Below are 24,657 nucleotides of genomic sequence, written 5' to 3'. Positions count from 1 at the left end.
AAAATTATTCAACCCCCGTTGCAAATCAGGTTGATTGTCAAAATGTACAGACTGTCAGCTGTTTGCAATGAACAAATGAAACAAAAGCAATTGAAATAGCTCAACACAATGAATGCTTCAAGTGGTGTCCCCAAAGTCAACTGAAAATGCAACTTATAATGACTTCTCCAGTCTCAAAATCATTCAACCCCCATAGAATCCATCACAACAGCACACATACAGTATGCAAAATAGGTGTTGTCTCAAGCACATCTGATACAACTAATAAAGGGCTTCATTAGTTGCACCAGGTGTCCTTGAGCTGGAACACATGAAATACCTGAACTAGCTAGGGGTTTGTTGAGTGTCACGTTTGACTGCATGTTAGAAATACAGTATGACTAAGTCCAAAGGTAAGAGAAGAGATCATTGCCCTTCACAAACAAGGAACAAGACACAAAAATATAGTGAAGGCACTGAATGTTCCTAGAGACACTGTTGGAAGCATAGTTTGCAAGTTCAAAGTTAAAGGAACAGTGGTTACACTACCTGGACAGAGCAGAAAAAGGAAGCTGTCAATGGCTGCAACCAGATTTCTGAGAAGGCAGGTTGTGAGAAACCCTTAAGTGACTGCAAAAGACCTGCAGGAAGACTTGGTGGCAACAGGCACTGAGGTTTCAGTGAGCACAGTAAGTGTCAGCCTCCCCAATCAAATGTTCCCAGAACGTTTATCGGACTTGCATCCATCAACATAAAATCCATGTCAGTGGACTGCGAGTCACCAGAGGGGAGCGGGACTTTGACTGGGGTGTGAATTATTTTGTTTGGGTTAGATAACTCTGCCCAAGTTTAATGGCCAGCATACCGTTCAAGCCATCTGCTGGTACGGGGAGGTGCATGCCTTGGAAGGTAGTAAGGGGGGGATTTAGCTGTCTGTGTGATTTTAAACTGTAGAACGTGCAGGAAATGCCACTGGCAACTTTTACCTTGTATCAGACACTTTGCTTCATTAAACAGTTAATTGAGCAATAGACCGTCATTGAGTGAATGCTTGAGTGTCCTGGTCATTACATAAAGTTGCAAATCCTTCACCTACAGACTCTACCTGGTGATTTATCACCCAGTTGAGAGTTGAGGAAAATGTCCAAGAAACTGAGACAGAGGGCCAAGGAGTCCTCACCTTCAGAAGACGCTGACCAAACCATCCTTTACACGAAAGCACTGGAGGGGTTGATAGAAGATGATGGGAGCGATGTGGTCAAAGAGAGCACGGAGGCTGCGATAAACTATACCGCCAAGCTTGAGAGTGTGCTCATTACCCTGGATCTGGTCCAAGAACCCCAGATGCTGGAGACAAAGGGGTCATGCCCTGAGTCGGAACTGGCTACAACGGCTGTTGGAAGGGGCAAAGCAGGGATTCCCCAGCCCATCGAGGCCCAGGTGAGGATCCTGAATCCCAGCTCCCAGGGATCCGGGAGTGAGAAGGGGGCGACTCCCAAAAAGGTCCAGGGTTTGGAAGCAAGAATGTCGGCTATGGAGGAGATGATGCAGCACATGTCAAAGGCAATTGACTACTTGGTGTCCCAACAAGATGAAGGGTCGGCCACGCACTCCAGGAAAACCTCACCTGATTGAAGCGGGGCACACTGACCCGCGACACCACCCAGGCTACCTCCCTCACCACCTAGGGCCCACAGAAGTGGAGGGCGATCAGTGACCTGGGACGATCCTGGAGCTGAATCCGCAGCTCCAGCCCCTGCAAGGAGCACACCCAGAGATCTCCAAGTGAAATTTAATGGAGATCTCCAGCAATTGTCATTCTTCATGATGAATGTGTCAATCTATATGTGAGAGTGTGGGGGCTTCTTCCTGACTGAGTATGCTAAGGTGAGCCAAGTGGGGGCTAAGATGAGGGGTGCTGTGGCAGATTGGTTTGTGAAACTCCACGATGCCATGGTTCCCAAACTACACAGTCTGAAGGAATTTATCCGGATCCTGAGGGAGAGATTTGAGGACCCCTTAGATAAGCTCAGAGCAAAGACAGCGTTGCAACAGCTGAGACAGAGGGAGAAAAGTGTAGCAGAATATGCCATGGAGTTTAAGGCTTTGGCAGGTAAAATACTAGACTGGTCCAAAGCTACTAATGTGGATTACTACAGCCCAAAATCCTACAATGGGCCCTCTGCCAGGGCGATCCACCCACATTGAGAGAGTGGATCTGCTTGGCAGGGGAGGTGGAAAATACTCAGTATCAGTTCCACAGACAGCTGCGAGCCCAAGCTGCCAGCAGAAATACTGGCCCCTAGCCAGATGTCCTTGGCCCCAAGGAAACCATTCAGACCCAGGGAGGAAGCCAGGGACAAAGGCTGGAAGAGGGGGAGCTGCTATAAGTGTGGGAAAGACACCCATCAAGCTTCAGAGTGCCCACGCGATGGGCTTGGAGCAGTGGAGAAATCTGGCAGAAAACCAGCCAAATCCCCTCCAGCGAAGCACAAAGGCACTGCAGCGGCTGCGGTGGCCCACAAGAAAGCAGTGGTTGAAATCCCTGAGGACTTCAAGAGAGAATCTGAGGAGGAATTTCCACAGCCAGTGGGAAATGAGGCACACCTGTTCTGAATCACGCCAACAAACAGGTGGAGAATCCTGGGCACAAAACTCCCTCCTAGGAAGAGGATGACAAAGACCCCATGGTGAGTAATGACTGTTCCACTTATTCAAGTTGAGCTAAAAAACCAAAGAACCTGGCACAAAGCTAACTTAACTGCTATGTTAGATTCCAGGTGCACCAAATGCTTAATCCACCCAGCTCTCATTAATACCCTGAATCTTAAAGTGAAGAAGCTCAGCATATAGTTTTTATCCAGATGGATGGAACTGTGGCTCATGGGGAGCCTGTAGAGTTCCATACCAAGACTGTTGCCATGCGCATAGGGGGCCATAAAGAGACTTTGCAATTCCTAGTGACCCCTATTGCCAATTATTCAATTATTCTGGGGCTTCCTTGGTTGAAAAGCAGGAAACCACAAGTGCAATGGGAGACTGGTGGCTTAAAATTCACTGATGGGGCTTATGCTATTGCAGAGCAACAGCTGCCCCTGTGCTATTCAGAGCGAAAAAAGATGGCACTCTGAGGCTTTGCACTGATTACGGGGGCCTCAACGGTATTTCTGTAACCAATCAGTACCCTATCCCCCTGATGAAGTACATGCTGTCGCAATTGGCAAAAGGAAGACTTTTCACTAAATTAGACCTGCGAGAGACTTATTTTAGGATCCGGATTAGAGAGGGAGATGAATGGAAAACTGCCTTCAACTGTCCCTTGGGTTCATATCAGTACAAAGTTCTCCCCTTTGGATTGGCTGGAGCTCCTGGAGTCTTTATGCAGTACATCAATGAGGTTTTACATGACCACCTGTACAAAGGGGTCTTAGTCTATTTGGACAATATCCTAATCCATACCAAAACAGAGGAGCATGTCCACCTTGTGAGACAAGTACTGCAGAAGCTGAGGAATGCCCAGCTGTATGCTAAACGGTCAAAGTGTGAATTCCACAAAATCCAATTGGACTACTTGGGATACTGTATTTCCACCAAGGGAGTGGAAATGGATCCTTCTAAAATCCAGGACATTCTAGAGTGGGAACCCCCATGAACCAGACGCCAACTCCAAAGTTTCCTAGGGTTCTCCAATTTCTACCGCCAATTTATCCTCCAATTTGCACAAATTGCCTTACCACTGACTGATTTATTAAAGACAAGGGGGAAGGGGGAAACGCTCAAGGTAACCACACCAGGCGCACACTTAAATTGGACTCCTGAATGCCAAGCCACTTTTGAAAACTTAAAAGCCCTTTTTATGGCTGAACCCATTTTAACACATCCCAATCCAGAACGGCCATTTATCATACATGCAGATGCATCTGACCAGGCCATAGGGGCTATTTTAATTCAGAAAGATTCAAACCAGGTCCCTCAACCCTGTGCCTATCTGTCCCATAAATTCACCGAAGCGGAAAGGCAATGGCATGTTTGGGAAAAGGAGGCATTCGCTGTAAAGACAGCACTCACCAATTGGCAACACCTTCTGGAAGGCACCAAACATCCTTTTGAAGTGTGGACTGATCATAAGAATCTGCAGGTATTGCGCACTCCAAGAAAATTAAATGGCAAACAGTTGCTCAATTTTTCAGTCGCTTTAATTTTACCTTAAATTTCTTCCCGGGCAAGAAAAATTTCTTGGCAGATGCCCTTTCGCGCCTACCCCAACATAATAACAAACTGAGGTGGTAGACATGGTTTTCTCTGAAAAACAATTAGTTCTGGCTTGCATAACGTGCAGACAAGCGGCAGTTCCAAAAGTGAAAGTACAATCAGACTTAAAGGAAGAACTGCTCCAGGCGCTTGCAAACAATCCCTGGCTACAGTGTAACAAAGCCAACTTAACAGAACAAAATGGACTCTGGTATTGCAATGAAAAACTTTACATTCCAGAAAGTCTATGCCCAAAAATCTTGCAGCATTCCCATGACAGCAACTCGGCTGGCCACTTCGCTTTCACCAAAATCCTGCATTTAGTGAGGTGTCCATTCTGGTGGCCCACCTTAAGAACTGATGTAAATAATTATATCCTCACTTGTCCTGCCTGTGCACAAGCTAAACTCAAAGGAGGCAAGCTGCAGGGATTGCTACAACTGGTTGCTTCCCCTGCTGCCCCATGGAAAGAAATTGCAATGGACTTTATAGTTGATTTGCCTGAGAGCAAAAATAAGACTGCAGTTTGGACTATAATTGACTTGTTTGCAAAACAGACACATTTCATTCCTTGTGCTAAAATTCCAACAGCCCAGCAACTGTCCAAGCTGTTTGTGCAACATGTTTACCATTTGCACAGATGTCCTGAGTGTGTCACTTTGGATCGCGGAGTACAATTTACTTCTAAATTCTGGAGGTCCTTTTTAAAGTTAATTGGGGTGAGCATGTTGAACCATCCGCAAACAGATGGAGTGACTGAATGGTTCAGGCTACTCTAGAGCAATTTTTACGCTGCTATATAAATTTCCAGCAGGATGACTCGGTAGACCTGCTTCCATTTGCTGAAGTAGCCTATAGCAACTCCATTCACCAGAGCATGGGATTTACCCCTTTCCAAGTGGTGTCTGGCCAAGACTTTCTGCCTATCCCAGAGCTTCCCCAGAAGCCACCCCCCAACTGTTCAATGGCTCAAAAGTTGCCTCTAACTGGCCTGTCATTAAGCAAGCTTTAAGTGAGGCACAGCAAACCTACAAAAAAATCACTGATCGCAACAGATGCCCACAATGGGACATGAAAGTGGGAAACAACATTTACCTCTCCACCAAATTTCTTAAGTCCCACCAGCCATCCAAAAAATTGGGACCCAAATTCATTGGTCCTTTCCCTATTGTCAAACTTATAAACTCAGTGACTGCACAACTTGAACTTCCTTATAACTTAAAGAGGCTTCACCCTGTTTTCCTGGTCATCACAGTAAGGTGCATACTAAACACAGAAGGTTTCCATGCCAGAACTCCAAGACGTACACCACTACTGACCCAAAAGCAGAAGAAAAGTCAGCTCCAATATGCTCAAAATCATATCAATAAGCCACAGTAGTTTGGGGATTCTGTTCAGTGGAGCGATGAAACAAAACTGGAACTTTTTGGCCCAATGGATCAGTGGTATGTCTGGAGGAAGAAGAATGGAGCATATGCTGAAAAGAACACTCTGCCTACAGTTAAGCATGGTAGTGGCTCGGTGATGCTCTGGGGCTGCTTTGCATCCTCTGGCACTGGAAACCTGCAGCGTGTGGATGACAAGATGGATTCATTGAAGTATCAGGAAATCCTAGGAGAAAACATCATGCCATCTGTAAGGAAGCTGAAGCTTGGGCATCATTGGAGCTTCCAACAGGACAATGATCCCAAGCATACCTCAAATTCCACTAAGGCTTGGATGCAGAAGTCCTGGAAGATTCTACAGTGGCCATCACAGTCACCTGACTTGAACCCCATAAAAAATCTCTGGTGGGATTTGAAGAAGGCGGTTGCAGCACGCAAACCCAAGAATGTTACTGAACTGGAGGCCATTGCTCATGAGGAATGGGCTAAGATTCCTCAGGAACACTGCCAGAAGCTGGTTTCTGGCTATGCATCTCATTTGCAGCAGGTCATAACAGCAAAAGGGTGTTCTGCTAAGTACTGAAGATGCTTGCCATGAAGGGGTTGAATAATTTTGAGACCGGAGAAGTCATTATAAGTTGCATTTTCAGTTGACTCTGGGGACACCACTTGAATCATTCATTGTGTTGAGCTATTTCAATTGCTTTTGTTTGAAATGTTCATTGCAAACAGCTGGAAGTCTGTACATTTTGACAATCAACCTGATTTGCAATGGGGGCTGAATAATTTCGATTACAACTGTACAAGTGTCATGAGTAATTTGTGGATATGGTATGTTTCCCAAATGCTTTATTTGCTCTGCTCTTATCACACTTCTGAAATAGTTTCATTTTTCTAATATCACAACTGTAGGGTAGAAAGGGACTGTTAGTGTACCAGTGATTTTACTACAATTTTGTGTGCCATAAGGCTGTTACCATGGCAGGAATTCCAAAGAGAATTTTGTCTTAGGCAAGTTAGTTTAATGTGGCAGAAGAAACTTCTGCCCATTCAGAGTTGCTAACTAGCCTTCTCTAGCCTATGTCCTCAGAAGCATTGAACTTCCATTATCTCTAGCTCCACCAGGTAAGAGGCATCCGGGTCTGGAAGTGATAGAAGTTGCAGGAAACATAACTGGAGGAATGCAGGATTTAAACAGATTTTAAGTCTGCTATAGAATCATTAACATTATAAAATGAATGAAAGGCTTTTTTAAAAACTCATTTATTTTTAAATGTTTTGGTTATCTTAAAAAGTGGTAAAAACAGACTTCATATTTGAGATTTTTTTTCCTGCTGCTTGGTTTGGGAGCATTGTTTTTTGGATGAACTGTGCTAAAGAACAGTGTCCTCCCTAGCAGAGGAAAACACGTTTCTCAGCAAAGCTTGCAAATGGATGGAATTAAAATAATACTTTCTTATTTAAATTATGACTTAGGTGAGGCAGTCATTCAATCAGTGTGTGTAGTTGAAAATGTGGTGTTAAGAGCCATTTACTTGTTTGCAAAACTTCTGTACCTACCCAATCATATGGCATTAGCTTACTTTTCTTAAGATATGTAACCTCTTTGTTCAAGGCCCTTTCTCCATACACATCAAATATGTAGTCTATGTCTTAACAAAATTAAACATACAGAGCCTTGTGGACTATGGTTCACATGGATGTAAGCAAGTTTAGAACATGTGAAAACCCCACATAAAAAAGGACTGAAGTACAGTTCCTTAATGTTCTTTACTCCAAGTGACATTTCCCTGGGACTAATAACTTCTTAAACTATTGCTGTTTGGCAGGGAAGTTTGGGGAGATATTTATCTACTGTAGTTATAGTGTCATATTTATTGCCTTTCTGAATTGTAAATCATTTTGTGTGTCTGGAACACAGAAAGAACTAATTGGTTTTATTATTGCTTTATTCATACCTACATATGTACATATTTTTGGGGAAATAACTAGTAACCTGTAACTATGGAAATGGAGGCTGCCAACACACGTGTGATGACACAGATAGTGGTCCTGTGTGCGGTTGTCATCAGAAATATGCATTGCATTCAGATGGCCGAACGTGCATTGGTAAGTACCTCTCTTTACATTGTGTGGGTGTGGGTTGTAGGAAGGGTATGTTAAGGAGTCTTAATCTTATTTGATAAGATTGGGTTGTGAATGTCATGGAAGCTAACAAATGAAAGTACAACACATTTGTTGATTAAGGGCTTGTCACTTTAAAAAAACATTACTGAGGGTCTGTTAAATCCCAGCTGATTTTAAGGGATATTTCTGACAGAAATCCATGACTGGATTTTTCTCAGGTTTGGCAGTTTTTGGTGCAAGGTTTAAATAATTCTTATAGATAACATGCAATGGCAGTTTTACTTAATTTTTAAATGGAATCTGAATATGAAAGCTGAAAAGTCCAGTAGTAATTCCTAGTTAAATCTTACCATGAAACATTGAACAGGATAGAAGCTCAATTTTCATGACCCAGAGCTGATTGTTTATACAGCTTTACAGTTTATACAGAATTTTTTTTCTTTTAAATGTTGATGCATTAACTAAAGGTAGCCTATATCTGTAGTGAAATAAATTGACATCTGAAGAAAAATGTCTAATTCCATTAAGCCAATAATAATGTTAAATACCATTGAAGCAAAGCAGCTGACTCTCCTTTCAACAATCTTTGATCATGCAGAGCAGGGGTCTTCGTCCCAGCATGGAAATCTCTCAGTCTGGGGTTTGTTCATAACTATTAGCTTGGGTGAAATGAGTAGATTTGATTTTAAAACTGGGACAGATTAAAAGTAAGATGTACTATGCTGGGTTCAGGATATTTTGGGGTTCCATAGTTCTAGTTTTGAATAATTAAGTATCATCCTGACAGGACTATTCACATAAGGCATAACTGCAGAGGACAGTCTTATATTGTGGAAGGCTTGGGAATTTGAGTATTGATGTGGCTGAGGGATCTGATAATAAACCGTGCTTAAATTTCTATCCTGTGTCTTTTAATGATTTTTGTTTGGCCTGGCATATCTAAATACCATTGAACTACTGAAAACTGTACTTTCCCCTTCCATTTTGCAATGTTGCTATATAATATGACATCATGTTACACTTTTTGTTCTTCTGATGTAAGTCGCATATTGCTGCTTCTGTGTGCATTTTTTTTCACCTCCTTCTTCACCTTCTGAATAGAATTTTCTCTTAGATGTTTTTTCAAATTTTTGTTTTGTTTTCATTTTATTCCTGCTTTCTGGTGATGGTTCCTGATTGCCTGTCTTGTATGATATCTGAAGTTAATTAATTACTTCTGGAAAAAATATTCAAAGAAAAAGGAAAAAAAAAGTCAAACCAAAGCCTCTATTGCAGCCTGATCCCATCTAGAACTTGGTTTCTTCCTAGAACAACTCAGCCATTTAGCATTTCCACAGAGAAACCCTGCCAGCTTCCTCCCCTTCCTGTGATTCTTTTGCTCCTTGTTTCTCCTTTCTCTTTCCTTTTGCTGTCTTCAGTGGTGTCTGCAATTCTGATATCACTGCAAGGATGCAAATGTTTGCAAAGGCGCCTAAGTTATCTGTTGTCTAATCCATTTTGTTTTTGTTTCTTTGACTTATTCTCTTATTTTATGTCTGCTGCATGTACAATCCCCACCTTGTGTTTTGTTTTTTTCTTTGAAATGCAGTACTCCAACCTATATCATTTTAATCCCTCAGCCACTGCTTTCCATATTGCTAATCCCCTTTACTCATATCATCTCTTCTCATCCCTGTAAATGGATCATTTGGGATATATTTTGAAATACGGCATTAATTTGCTGTAATGCTGGATTGGAGCTTTTCATATATCAAACATCAGAAATTACCAGCAAGATGCCGTATCGCTAACACCACCCTCTGCTTTACTGCATGCTTCAAAAATTATTAGTCTCTTCCTGTGACATCTTTTTTCTAGCACTGAATGTTTAGCTAGTTGTGTTCCATAGACAAGCAGGCAACCAGCACTGCCCAATTTGTTTCATTTTTAAGTCTGTGTTTCTTTTATTTTATATTTTAATTTTTTTAAATGCATGCATTTTTTTGTTTTTTTGTGTTTTATTTTATTTTATATTTTTTAATCAACATGATCACATTTCCATGCCCATCCATCACCGGATTCTTGTAGCTCTAGTCTGTGTTCTGTGTTCAAGAACTGGCATCTTTCAACTTGTGATACTTACATTGCCTTTTTTTCTCTCTTTTTTTAACAATGTACTTTACTTTAAATGTTACAAATTATGTTTCTAAATTAACACCCGTCTGGGGCATCCTTTCTTGTGTTTGTGTTATTATTAGTGGCAGACCAGCTTCTTATGTGTTGGCTGGCGAATAACTTTGTTTTCACCCCGTTTTACCACCCCTGCATTCCCTTCCTCCCTCCAATACACCTTGGTTTGTGTCTGGGATTTCAAAGGGAGTCAAATTTCTAAATGGGGTTTTCATGTTTTCATGCTTCAGTTGCCCAAAGCCAAGAGACTGTCTTCCATACTGGAAAACTGGGCTTCTCATTAATCAAGTGCTCCATGTTTGTCCCTTCCTTTGTTTTAGAGAAGGATGAGGCTGCAATTGAGAGCTCTGAGTTCAATGCCACGTCAGTAGCTGATGTGGACAAGCGTGTGAAACGGCGCCTACTTATGGGTAACACTTTTCTTCCACTTCCTTTGATGTGCTCCCAACTTTGTCTTTGTGTGTGGGGATGAGGGTTCTTCAATTATTTTTATACTTAATTTATTCATCTCTGTGCCGAGGTTCCTAATTTGTTTTGATTTTTCATTTAAAAAATCATTTTTCCATTTTATATTTACTCTGTATACAATCTGTTTATAACACTGTAATGTTGATGTTGTCAGTATTTGCTGCAGAGGAGAAAGCATTTGCCACTAACTTATGTGGTGCAAATCTACTTTTCCCATATGAGTTGTATCATTCTGTGACTACAAACTGATCAAATACACATTTGATACATTATGATGCATTATAACATTATTATATATATGATACATATGAAATACACATTAACATAACCTTTGAGTTTTATATTAAAACAGTGATGTTATAAAATGATTGATCCCCTTTGTGTGTGTCTTTAAAACAATGGTTTTCATTATACTTTGGCTACAGAATGTATACATTTCCTTGAAATAATTTTGAAATTATTGGAAAAATCTCCCTGCAGTCTTTATTGCAGTTTTTAACCAGCACAGGGAATTTAGTATTCAAATATCCAAAATACCAGCTGCCTACTTTAGTCAATAAGCTGTCATACACTTTTTTCCAATCAAGATAACAATATAAATATAGCCAAATGCAATAGCTGCTAGTTTTTGTTTTATTTTAGTTATTTAAAGCTGGTGGATGGAAAAACAATATTTATTGCCCTTGAGGGGTTATTCCTTCCTTCTAGGTAGCATTTAATTAGAGCTTTAGTCGTATCACCCAATATGAACATAGGTAAAAGCAATGACCCAGAGTAAGAAGAATGTGTTGCTCACATGGATTTCAAATTTCCTGTCAGTCTATTTTCTTAATTTGTGCATCTCTATTGTGTGGAAAGTTAAAATTCATTTAGAATCCCAACCTTCCATCAAAACATCCTTGCTGGGAATTCTGAGAGTTGCAATTCCAAGGCAAGTGGAGAAAACAAGCTGGAGATGGTTGTATGAACCCAGCCCATCAGTCAAAAATAACATAGCCATTTCAAAACTGACATATTGCCTTCATTGTATGTGATCTGGTGCATGAAAGTCAAGGTGGCAACCAGTATCATGTGATCAAAGCTCCACCCCATTTTTACATGCAGCAACTTTCTTGACCTTTTTCACACACAGACACACACACACATACCCCTGAGCTGGTAAAGTTTTTCCTCTTTCTTCCTCCAAACATTGCTTCAAGGGGTTGTACAAAGGCATTTATTTTTGCTTGTTCCTCTGAACAACAGAGAAATACTTAAAAGTTTCTTCTTTATTTCTATTACAAAATACTTTCTTGGCACTATAGACAGCCTGACTATGTAGTGTTCACTTAGTTGCAGGCTCAGACCTGGTAATTTTTGGATGGAAGACCACCAGGAAATCCAGGGCTGTAGATTAGACTGGGAGCTTGAAAAATAATCCAGAAGAAGGAAATGACAAACCACTTTTGTATTATTGGGTGTGTCCTTTTGTGTTTAATTTTTATTTATTATTACATTTAAACCCCTCTTCATGCTTAGGCTGACTTGTAATTTGTGCAGTCAAGACTGATCTTAACTTGAGGCAGACTTTGTCTTAGATACTTAGGAATCTGTGAACTACATCTTCAGAATGCACAGCAAGTAATTTGCTTAGAATTTTAATATTCTAGGAACAAAAATATTCGTTTATTCCATGCTGTGGGATTATACAGACGCAACCGCCTGTAGGAAAGACATGTCATTTGTTCTAGGTGTTCTTAATTGCAGTATGACTCCTCTACAGAAGATATCAGATGTGCAAGTTTACACTTCAAGCATTGTTGCAACTTAGTGGAATGTGAAAAGTATAAACAAAGTTCTTGAAAGTAACATAGATCTTGTGTAGTAGCAGAGGAATGGAAGGACAGACACGTTTTATCTGTCTGTTTATACTCTTCTACCTGAGGCATTTGAGACAGTGAAACCCTTTTCACGATCTCTGAGGTAATATGCTGAAAGATATTGCTCAATTTTTAGGTTAATATGGATGTAACATCATACACGAGGGTTATAGTAGGCATATTGTATTCATCATGAATCATCAGGGTTCTTTCCATTAGGAGCTTGAAGTTAATGTTGGAAGTCCATTGAATGAAATCCCTAATAATTAAAGGAATGTCTTCCATTCTTCTGTGTTCTTTTAATTTTGAATCCATTTAAAGTGTTGAATTGCCTGGACCAAGGCTGCTACTTACAAAATCTGGTTTACTCAATGCTATTCAGCTCCTTAAAAAGAATCACAACTCTCCCTAAGGAGAATTTGGCATAAATGGTCGTTTTGGTGTCACCTCATGGCACAGCAGGGCATCACAGAAGGGGCTCAAAACAATCAAGGTGGTGGTGGTGAATGTGTGGTGATGGCTGCCATCTTGATTTTTTCACACAAATACTCCCCAGAGGTGCCCCTGGCGTAGACTGCCACAGGAGGAAATGGAGGCATAGCCATTCAGAAGCAGTAACTCTGGCAGCAGAGTGATTAGTTTTCATGGGGATTCAGAAGGAAACGTAGTCTGCATAGAACTCCCAGGGAATTGGCCCCTGATATCCAAAGCTGAAAAGCTCTGTAGGGGATCCAGATATCTTTTTATTTGAAGGTCTTACCTCACAGTATGCCAAGGCCTGCAGCCGCCTTTAATTGCCAGCACAAAGAATTCTTTTCAAGGTGAGGGAAACATCATCATGTCCCTGTTCTGGAACTTGATGCTGGGAAGCCCAGCTATACTTTGCTACAGAAGTCACTGCAGACTAAAACTGCTTGTCTTATGGAATTCCTTAATAATAAGCACAGACAATGAATGCAAATTAAATAAAAACATGCACAGAAGGAAAGCAAAGCACAATTTTTCTCTATTTTTGTTTGCAATCATATAATAAGTTATAATGAAATATTACTATGCAGTTCACAGAACTCTGTATTTAAATGTGTTTCCTTTTAGCCATCTTAGAGAAGACCAAATGGCCTTGGGCAACCAGAATGGAGGGATGGTATTTATACCATAGTAATTAAAATTTTACACCAAATCCCAAAATTTCCAACATATGCTACTGTTCTCAGAAATACATACAACGGATCAGTCTCCCAAACATTCAGCCATCAATATTCTTTCAAAAGTATATTTTTTCATATATTTCTCCAGAGGTAGAGTCAGCTTTAAGAAGCAACCCTTGCCAGTATTTGTCACATCCATTTTCATGAGCGTTGTTCAGAACGGCAGAATTCAGCTGCCAACTCTGTAATAGTCTGTGCTGTGTTTTTTTAAAAATATTTAGCTATAGTAATCTTGAACTGCTAAACATCTAGTATATATCAAATTCCATATGCTTTCTAAAACATTTTCTCTTTCATTTCTGTTTTTTTATTCATCTAAAACATGAAAATTTTTGGAAACCCACATGATAATACAGTAGTGCTTTGGTTAAATTTAGCTGCATCTCTTTTCATTTACCTGGAAAAAACTCAGGAAGACATGTCCTAGAAGATATATACAGGGTCTTGAATTAATGTTATAAATTAGATTTCCCAAATAGGAAAAAATTATTCTCATTTTTCCCATTCATTAGGGTTAATTAATATCTACCTCAGAGTCTATGCTAGATGCAGTTAGTTTCCATATTTTTGCTGTGTATTTACATTTATATTGAATCCAATTATATCTAAACCACATTTATGATTATTATAAATAAACTATTAAGATTTAGGGTTTAAATGATTTTTTATATTCTTTATACCAGTCTGGAATTATTTTAGGAAAATTTCTGCATGAATACAGACGATCAACTTAAATAGTTCAATATTATGATCTAAATGTATTTTAACATTTAATTGGAACTTGTAAATTCAAATTTAAAATTCTTTTAAATCAGATGGCTCATATTTTAAGGCTAAGGCTAAAGTGTATATGTTTATAGAATTGTATCTTGTACTGGTCAGTGACCATAATAAAAATTGAACATATTGAACAATTTAAATAGTGAATTTCCAGCAATTTATTCCATCAAGTAGCAGCATATAGATGATGATCATGATGATTTATTAGATTTAGTATAGCTGCCCACTCCAAAAGACTCTGGGCAGCTTACAAATGTACAATTAAAACAGAAACATAACAAAACATCATGGCTGGGCAAGAAAACAGTCATAAGAGTCAAAAGAACACAACAGGGGATCCACAAACACCCAACTCAAGCCTGGGAACAGGGCCATATATTAAGGGCCTTCTGGAACCCTCGGAGAGTGGGAGCCATGTGTATTGGGGATGCTCTTCCAGAAGACAGGACCTGTGATAAAGAAGACACACAAGGTGACAACATTTAATTCAGGAGACCTGGAGTGCACTCACTCTGCCCAAAATGTACTGGGAAGGCAGAAATAATTGGAGACAGGTAGTCCCTCCAATAATCATCCCCTATACCATGAAGGGCTTCATAGGTGAGGACAGCACCTTGAATTGCACCTAGAAAGTGATTGGCAGCCAATGCAGCTCGCATAGAAGTGATGCGAGAAGTGATGATAGCCGCCCAGAGTCCCTCTGGTGGGAGGAGATGGGCGCTGACAAATTTGATAAATAAATAAATAAAATGATGCATGGGTATAATGAGAAGTGCCTGTTCCTGCTCATGCTACTGCATTTTGCACCTTCTGTAGTTTCTGGATGGTCTTCAAGGGCAGCCCCATGTAGAGACCATTGCACTTGTCTAATCACAAAGTGACCAGGTCATGAGCAACTACCAGAAGGGCCTCCTGGTTGAGGAAAGGGCACAGGTGGCAAAAAGATGAAGGCCCTCCTGGCCACTGCTGCCACCTGCTCATTGAGCAGTAGCTGCAAGTTCAGGAGGGCCCCAAGTTGCACACCAGTCTCAAATGGGTGCAACCCCATCCAAGACCAACAGTGAAAATATCCTTGACCAAGGGGCCCCAGCCACAGCCAGCCAGTATTATCAGGATTAAGCCAAAGTCTGTTCCTCCGCATCCAGACCTAAACAGCCTCCAGATACTGAGTTAGTACATTGACAGCTTCACATGCACAGCCCAAAGTTGATACCGAACCCTAAATTGATGAATGACCTCACCCAGTGCTTTCATGTAGATGTGTCAAGCCCTGCGGTACCCCACTAGTGAGGGGTCACGGATGCGATCTAGAAACATCACTAAGGAAGGAGGTGAACCACTGCAACCCAGTATCCCTCCCATCCTCACCCCCCAATCCAGAAGGATACCATGGTTGATGGTACTAAAAGACACTGAGGGATCAAGGAGCTCAAGGATGGATGCAACACTTCCATCTCAGGTCCACCAAAGGTTATTGACAAGCATGACCAATGCTGTCTCCATTTAGTAAAGTGAGTAGAAATTTTGTTTAGGTGCTAGGTATTCTTTCTATGCAATTAAATCGAGACTCATTCACATAGGAAATATTGAAATATTTTAGAATATAAGAACAAGCACATTGGATCCTAAACTTAAAATCTGAAGGTAATACAGCACAGTCACTGCAGGTGACAGCATTTAGCCAACACTGGCTGGTGTTGTAAAACCTAAGTTAGTTCTGGTAGCATGGATTGGAGACCACCAGGATATCCCAGGGCCAGAAGATTAGACTGGGAACTAAAAAAAAAAAATCTCAGAAGACAAAGACAATCCACTTTCATTTTCCAAATGGAGGTATCCATGGTTATCAGGAGTTCAGTCTGACTCAAGGAAGACTTGGCCTTAATAGAAGTACCTTAATACCTTAATGATCTGTTCCTTAAAAGTCAGTTTCTCATGCAGTACCATATGTCACAGACTAAGATAACAGTTAAACGAATGATGAGTTGATTGCTTGACAAATGTTTATGGATTGTAGGTTAGGAAAAGAAAGATAGTACACAATGTTTCTTTTAATATAATTTGATAAATTGGTCAACTGACATGAACCAACAGTATACCTACAATATAAAAAATACAGCCGATGAGGCTGCAGACATGTTTTAAAAGATCTAATGTTTTGTTATTTGTTATTTTTTTTAATATGTTCTAGAATTTTTAATCTTTAATAAAGGCATCAAATCTTAAAGATGCCTTCAATTTTATCTCAAACCATATGATTGTACAGCTTAACTTGTGCCCTTTAGATAAAAGAAATTCATAGTGCAATTGTTCAGAATCAATATTTTCAGTGACAGAAAAACTGTACTTACCAATTACTGTCTTGTACCTTTTTATCATCCAGTCTTCCAAGGGGTTTCAGGTATACAAGGTATGTTATTATTTATTGCATAATTAACCACATCATTTTACAGTACATAAAGCAGTGTTCTGCTAAACGATCAACAACTCAATTTGCCATATCATTTTTGTGTAATTCTGGCTTCTCTGTAAACAGGGGTGTCTTGGGGGGGTAGTTAAAAATGGAGGCCAGATCAGTGTAAAAAAAAAAAGAGCGGGGCTTCAATCATGCAAACTTGGCCACCATTTTTTTTACTCTCTCCCTGGACACCCCTGCCCATGAGGTTATCTGGCTGGCATGGTTTGTTTTACTGGTTCATCTTACATATCTTTGAAGAACTAGACAGCCCAAGCAACTTAGAAGTGAGGAGGCAACTATGCATAGAAGTGTTGAAAAGGGTCTATACAGAAGGGATTTTTCTCTTTTATCATTCTTTACTGCTTGCCTTCTCAATTTAATGATGAGGCAAAACACTAACTTGAAGTCTGGGTTCTTCATCAAAAGACAGCCTTGCATGAAATATGTGGACTTTCTTCCAAATTAAATAGAGGCTCTGTTTCAGTTAAAAATGTATAGCTGGAGCATAACATGTGATTTGTCCACAAATATTGATGGTGTCAGATGGCAAGGCTGATTTTTAAAAAATGAAAACTTGGCAGTTTTATTGCTGTTTGAAACTTTTGTTCAGTTTTTCTTGATAGCTCACAGCTCCATTGTTTTTCCTGTAATAATCTAAACTGCCAAAGAAATAAAGAGAAAATGTTTTTCCCAGTTTCTAATGAAAATGATTAAATTGGTTCAAATTGTTATAATTGTGGATCAAAAGAGCCAGTTTGGTGTGGCAGTTAAGGCACTAGGCTAGAAACTGGGAGACCCTGAGTTCTACCCCTGCCTTGGGCACAAAGCCAGCTGGGTGACCTTGGGCCAGTCACTTTCTCTCAGCCCTAGGAAGGAGACAAGGACAAACCACTTCTGAAAAACCTTGCCAAGAAAACTGCAGGGACTTGTCCAGGCAGTCTCCCAGAATCAGACAGGATTAAGCGGATTAAAAAAAAAAGGATCAAAATCACAGAAATAAATATTCAGCATTTTTAAGCCATGTCAGATTTGGTAGGTGGTACTATTTCAGTAAAGGTTATATCTGATTCTAGGTTTGCTTTCAATAAAGTAAAATCATGCTGCATTTAAAAATATAGTTTCTGTCACTTGTTATTATGAACAAATAGCAACTCTGAAGAACGTAATCATCAAGTTCGTCATTATCTAGTCCAACTACCTGCCCTGGGCAGGGGATTGGCTTAGATTAGCTTCATGGTCCTTTCCAATCATTACATAATAAGGTTCGATATTAGCCAGCCATTTTTCTTTGCAGGTGGTAGCAAGCACCTTGACTGATCAGAAAGCTAAGCAAGGTTGGCTCTAGTTAGTACTTGTATGGGACACCTCTGAGAAAGTTCAGGTCTACAGACTAGGCTGGAAAATTGAAAACACCTGCCTCTGATCTTGCCAAGAAAACTGCAGGGGGTGTGATGCACATGATCCTTCTTTCTGTAAATCACTCAAGGCAACTTCACAACTAAGCAGTACTGAACTATTTACAACAGTAATGATATTTGTCTTGAAAAGTGTTAATTACACTTTTTGGTGTAGAACTAAAAATAACACCTTTTGGAAACAAATATGTCGCTGTCCTCACCCTCAAAAGATTCGGTTATTGTTGCCATTATTGCCTGCCCAAATTCTAATGAAGTCAGAGAACATTGAGTGTTCTCTTTGTCAGTCTGAGTAGAGACCACACATGAACAAATAATCTGTGTTGGCTGGGGATGATGGGCTTAAAGGTATCCCACCACGGTCAGGTCTTCACATAATTAAAAGTCTTACTTTAAATTTAGCTGCTGATTTAGCAAGAGTTTAATAAGAATAAATATTCATTAGAAATAGAATAAGATCTGGTGTAGTGGGTTTCTGTTCTTGTTTCCAAAAAACATCTTATCCTTCAGCCTTTCTTGCCCTCTAACAATAGAAAACTAGAATAGGATGTTTAGAAGTGGCAGGCCCTAAGATTTTTTTGCCCTGCATTTCTGTTTTGGGCTTCCCTCTCCTGCTGTTACCACCTCTTGTTTATGATCCAGCTGCATCATCAATGTCTTTAAAAGAACTGAGATCATGATTGGAATATGTCACAGTGATTTATAATTTTGAAAGCCTCAACTATAATTTTGAAAGCCTCTTACACTGACTAAAGTTATGATATTCCTACCTTTAAGTTTACAACCCAAATGAGAAGAAGGGGAATGAGGGGAATAAGTAAGGTTTGGCATTGATTTTTGAAATTTCATAACAAGTTATGTAAAAACTTATACATATATACTTATTTTTTTCTGTACGGTTTCATTGCATAGTCATTTGAAATGTTCAGAGTGACACACAGATTTCCTCTTCCAACTGCAATTAACTGCAATTTTTTCAATAGGGGATAAGATTGGAATTAGTGGTTGTTATCTTCACTTGATCAGTCTCTGGAAAGAAAGAGTCTGTGCTTCTCTGCAATAGAAATATCCCCAACAGCTACAAAATATGGCATATGTTAAAATTGACCAGCTTTGCATTCTGGGGTACCACAATGTATTCACTTTACTGAAATTATACTTTGCTACGGAGCATAATTCCATTATTTTGTTTAAAAAACAAGAATAATATAAACATCAACTAATGACAATTGGTAATGACATTCCAATTGTGAAGTATTGGAGTTATACTTTATATGTCAAAGCCATATCATGAAACATTGAAATGGGAAACATTCCTCTATTCATTATTGCTTACAGATTTTTTTAACAACTGAACTGGTGGACAAGATTTAAAATGAGGCCAGTGAGGTCAGATGAAATCCTAAGGCTATTCCTGTATCCAGACCATAGCTTAGCCATTCCTATGATACTGTAAAGTTACTTCACAGTATTCAAAATATGCCTTTTTTTGGCAACTGGATACCAAACCAAAATTTGGATTTCATAATTTCTGAAACTATGGAAATCTTTTTGTTATAGGAGTAAGAGAAACCTGTTAAGCAAAAACTGAGATCATTTCAAGCAGATTTAAATATTTTTAGGGGGATATTGATTGATTGACTCATTGACATTCTTGGGACTAGAAACAATGCTTAATTTTGATTGGATTAGGCTGGCCAAAATTAGGCTGGCCAGAAATGAGGGAATTTTGTGCCCTAAAATTTCTCCAAAGGACCAAATTTCAGCAAATGTAGTTCTGCTAAAATGTCCTCTTCTACAAATTATTAAGGATGTAGGGAGACTGTCTTCTTCAGCATCAAGTCACACCAATTATGGAAGCTAAGCCTGTCTTGCATGAGGCCTACATTGATAAAACAAATTCCTCCATGGATGTTGATGATCACCAGGCAACTTGTTTTGAGGCTATAAGCATCAGCGGGAGTGGGAGTAATTTCATGATGACCTTAACGGATACTGGATTTAAGACTTACCCTCCTTTTTCTCATAATCATGGAGGAGATGGTCAGAATGAGCCACATGGCTGGGCCAATCGCTCTGAGATAAATCATTATCCCTAAATTATCCCTGTTTAAGTGAAATTGTGAAATTTAGTTTAGTACAAGAGATAACCCTGATATTTAGGGACAAGAAAGAGAAATAAAGAGAAAATGATCAGAAATTAGATTCTTTTCCTACATTTTGTATAGGATAGACTTGCTTCTACATTTCTCGTCTCATTTCATGTCAGAAGTGCAGGAAATAGAAAGGGCTCCCCCTTTCTATTTATTAAAGTATTAATTAAAAGTTTAAAAGTTAAAAACATTTAATAAAAATAGAAAATTTACATAACTCTAGCCCAATGCTGGGCCACATTGATGGCAGAGGTGTTTCCAATCAGTAAGTCACTCTGTGTGAATGTTGGTCCCAGAGGGCACTGTAAGAGGTGGGTGGTTGTTTGAATATTGCCGCATTCGCAGCAAATACCCTTGCCCTCAGGGAGAAACCCCCATTTTTCCATGTAATCTTTAGTTCTGGCCAAATGAGTGCGCAATCTGTTTAAATATCTCCAAACTGTCCACTCCTTCTCCAAAGCTCCAGGCAACTCCTCAAGCGGTTCTATCCAATTATGAAGATGTTTTACTTGAGATTTCCATCTTTTTAATCATTCTATTTGAGGTATAGTAGCAATCTCCTCAGCGCAGTCTAAGAAGCTCCTTTTTGACTTCAGTCTTTTTGCTGGAGGTATTTGGCCAAATGATGGGTGTGCCGGATTGTGTAACAAATTTCCATATTCCACACCTTGTGCCACACTCCTTCTAATGCCTGGCGGGGCTCTTCCTGCCAAGATATATAATTTATCAAGTGGAGTGGGGCGTAAAGATCCAGTAACAATGCGGCATGTGTCACTAAGCGCCCTATCTACCTGCCTAGCACCTGTGTACCAGTGGGATTTTTTAAAAACTGGAAGGATCTTAGGGAATAATTTTGAATTACATAATTTCTTTCATGCTTTATGTTAAGATGCTCATTCCTTCCTTTATTTATTTTATGTTAATAAAAATATTTTATAAATAAAAATATTATATTAAATATTTATTTAATAATGAGCCTAATGAAAGAATGAAACCTGAACCATTCTGAAAGAGAGGCTATCAACTATCAAGTCAAGCCATCAAAAATTACTCAGTACAGAAGTGGCTGAAATCCCATGATTGTTTATAGAATGTCACCCCAATCATCAGCATATATTGGTCACATCTAAATAATGCTAATTCATGAGGATCGATTATTGATTTACCAGCTATATGACAATCCCTTTTTGTTGTTGTTGTTGTTACTAACCATGGCCCCCTGTAGTCACATTGTGACTGGACATGTCATCAATGGGAACCATTTCCTGCTGGAACTCTCAGATGTTTACAAAATACTCAAAATGACTTTTCAGACTTCCAAAAAGATTGGGGACTTCTGGTTGGAGATTATGTCCAGACAGAACCAAAACACAGAATGATTCTAATGCATACTCAAAAAGCTAGCCATGAATCAGAGATGACTTTCAATACCAATATACATGTTAGATATTTTTTCTGTGTAGCATGTACATTTTTGAGCCCCTGAGTATCTGCTGAAATTCGCAGCTGACATTTATTTGGAAGTAACTTTCCTTTGCTGCTGCATGTGCCAGTGGAAGTATAATTGGGATCATAAGGAGCATCGTTTGCAAATAATTTCAATTCTGTACATTATGATAATATAGTAATATAATGTATAATACATAATAAGCTAACCAGCTAAGCTCATATGGGATTTCTGGAGGGAATCATAGGAAATTCTCAGTTCAGTTATCTTGGTCAGGATAAGAAGAACTGGATCAATAGGACTGTAGGAATGTGTCTCTCTCCAAAGCACAGGCAAATTTATGAGGGAGAAGCAAAGCACCCACTCAATGTGTCAGTCTGCTCTTGCAAGGCCATTGGATTTTAAGAAAGTATTGCATGAAATCTTGCTATTCTGGACAGCCAATCTGAAACCCTATTGCACATAAGGAGCTAGTTACAATCCTGTATTGTTCCTTGGACCTGTTCAGGTGCCCTCAATAGATACCAAGATATAGATTTTATACCTTTTGCATAGCATAATCAGGAATCAACACAGCATATGATTTAAGACAATGACCTACATTCAAGTGCATCCTCAGCCATCAACACTCATTGGATGACCTTGGGCCAGTCCTTCTCTCTCAGCCTGATCTACCTTACAGGGTGGTTGCTATAGGGATAAAATGAAGACAGATCCTCATATAAGCCACCTTAAGAGTCTGGAAAAAATATGAAATTAACAAGTTAAACACTGATCTGGAATTTCAGGGGCGGTCTGCAAGAAAAAAGCAGGGTGTGTATAAAACACAGTATTTCTTCTGCTAATCTCCATTTTCTCTTCCCAATGGACTGTCCTGAAGCTGCTTTTCCTTAAAATAAATTACTTACTGACTTTGATATAGTTCAGTTTAATGTATAATTCAGCCATTAATACTGTCACTGGAGCCAAGGCAAGTTGTCCAAAGAGATTGTCTAAATGTGAGCAATGTCATGTTCACTGTTTCAATGTGCACTGTACATCGTAACCATTCTCAGCTTTCTTTGTGATCCTGCATACTATTCTTTAATAAATCAGATATCTTTGTGAACCTGTTCATGAGTCTGATGGTGTTTTAGGATAGGCAATCATTACAAGCAAGCAGTTAATATTGCTCAATAGGAAGCATTAATAAATTGCACGTACTTACAGGCTGAAAGTTTGTTTGCACTGTGTGTATCTTCCATAAAGCTGCTGCTTTCTCATAGGCCTAACCAAAGATTAAAGAAAGATGCCCTTAATTCTCTACTCTGATAACAATCAGAAATACAAAATGTGTAACACTGTGGCAGAAATGTGAATTCAGATAGAGAATATATACTGCACCAGGTCCATAATATAGAACTCTAGACCATGAAATAAGCATTGCATAAAAACACGGTCAAGCCAATATAGCTACTTCTCTTGTCTACAAAGATAAAGGTAATCCAGTTTCCTGTTTTTTATGATTTAGCTCAAAAAAACTATTCAATCCTGTGGTTTTGATTTTGTTTTGTAATGAAGTTGCGCCCTCCTCCAGAAGTGGTACCTAATAACCATTTCCCATTATTGTAAAAGTTACCAAAAAAGTATTTCAGCCTCCTCTTCCCAGTGTTTGCCCATCCACCATTTGACATCCTACAAGACCTGGGAAATTTCAATGACACAGCTTGGAATGGGTTCAGTGACCTCAATCATGCCCTCCCCACCCACTCCAAAACTCCTTTCAATTTGCAAAAAGCTTTAAGTGTACAAAACCCAGATGCCTTTTCCTTGTACTTCAATAAGAACAGATTGGGCATGTAGATTCCTGTCAAAGTGATGTATGTAGTTCATTTTCTATTAACTCTTTCTGTGAAGGAAAAGATTTGAAAATCTCAATTTGAGGTCCAGCGCTGTGTTTCTTTTCTGAGCTCTTTTATTTTGCAAACTCAGCAGTCCATGAAAAGCAGCATTTCAAAATGAGTATTAAATAGTTATCACTACTGAATGGTTGATCAGTGTATCAAAGACATTACTTGAAAGGAAGTGCAACTAAAATCTCAGGAATTTAGCACCATAGAAGGTATTTCGGCTGGTGTGCTGTCTTCAAAAAGGCATTTGTTTTTTGAAATGATATTCTTCTAAAATCTATCTTTAAAAATCATTATATTCATTAAAGGACTATAATACAAAAATGATTAACATTAAGTTGTCTTTTGTTAGTCCTAAATAGGTTCACTTGGAAATAAGTTCCATTAACTAATGTGGGGCTCCCTAGTAAGACTGCAATCTTGGCACAATCCTTTGGGAGTCAGCCACATCGAATTTCATGTAATTTACTGTATTTCCAAGTCAGTAAATTCAGATTTGGATTTAATATGCTTTGGGGCTGAAGCTTAAGAAAGTTTAAAACCTCTCTAATTAATATCTGAGATACATTGACATTGCATTGCATTCTGTTTAAGTGATACCTTCCATTCTATGTGGAAGTCCCTCCAGCAGAAACCAATCTTATATGGCCTTTCCCAGACTGCTGTCTGTAACTTGGCTAGCCTCAGTCAGAAATACAACTGTGCATGCTTAAGAATAGATTTTTATATGTTATGGTATGCAGACCACATAGGGGACTACAATGTATTCTGTTATTTTCTCTTTCTCTCTCTCTCTCTCCTCCTTCTGTCTCTTTCATTTCTCAGAAACATGTGCTGTTAATAATGGAGGCTGTGACCGTACTTGCAAGGATACAGCCACAGGAGTACGCTGCAGTTGCCCAGTTGGATTTACCTTGCAGCCCGATGGGAAAACATGCAAAGGTCAGCTTCTGTTTGCTTTGCAATGCTTCACTTCCCTTTAGCAGTTTCAGTTGTTGTTGTTGTGCAGTCATTAAGTCACGTGTACTGGAGCTTAATTGCACAGAATTATAATCAACTCATGGAGTTT

General features: G+C 39.3%; 2 protein-coding genes across 3 annotated transcripts in view; one reads left to right on the top strand and one right to left on the bottom strand.

Moving 5' to 3' along the window:
• The window catches only part of TSPO (translocator protein), a 479,738-nt gene that overhangs the window by 322,309 nt on the left and 132,772 nt on the right, over window positions 1-24,657 (bottom strand). The gene's annotated exons all lie outside the window — the stretch shown is intronic.
• The window catches only part of SCUBE1 (signal peptide, CUB domain and EGF like domain containing 1), a 239,113-nt gene that overhangs the window by 145,514 nt on the left and 68,942 nt on the right, over window positions 1-24,657 (top strand). The window contains exons 6-8 of one of the 2 annotated variants that reach the window (XM_063308263.1): window positions 7,608-7,724; window positions 10,232-10,321; window positions 24,414-24,530. In XM_063308263.1, the coding sequence (XP_063164333.1) occupies window positions 7,608-7,724; window positions 10,232-10,321; window positions 24,414-24,530 (324 nt within the window). The remainder of the gene's footprint in view (window positions 1-7,607; window positions 7,725-10,231; window positions 10,322-24,413; window positions 24,531-24,657) is intronic. The other variant, XM_063308264.1, reaches the window with a different exon arrangement.

The sequence above is a fragment of the Candoia aspera genome, chromosome 7 (assembly GCF_035149785.1).
Source record: "Candoia aspera isolate rCanAsp1 chromosome 7, rCanAsp1.hap2, whole genome shotgun sequence".
NCBI classification, from domain to species: domain Eukaryota; kingdom Metazoa; phylum Chordata; class Lepidosauria; order Squamata; family Boidae; genus Candoia; species Candoia aspera.
Note: the sequence above shows the minus strand (reverse complement) of the source record. Positions and strands in the feature narration are given on the sequence as shown.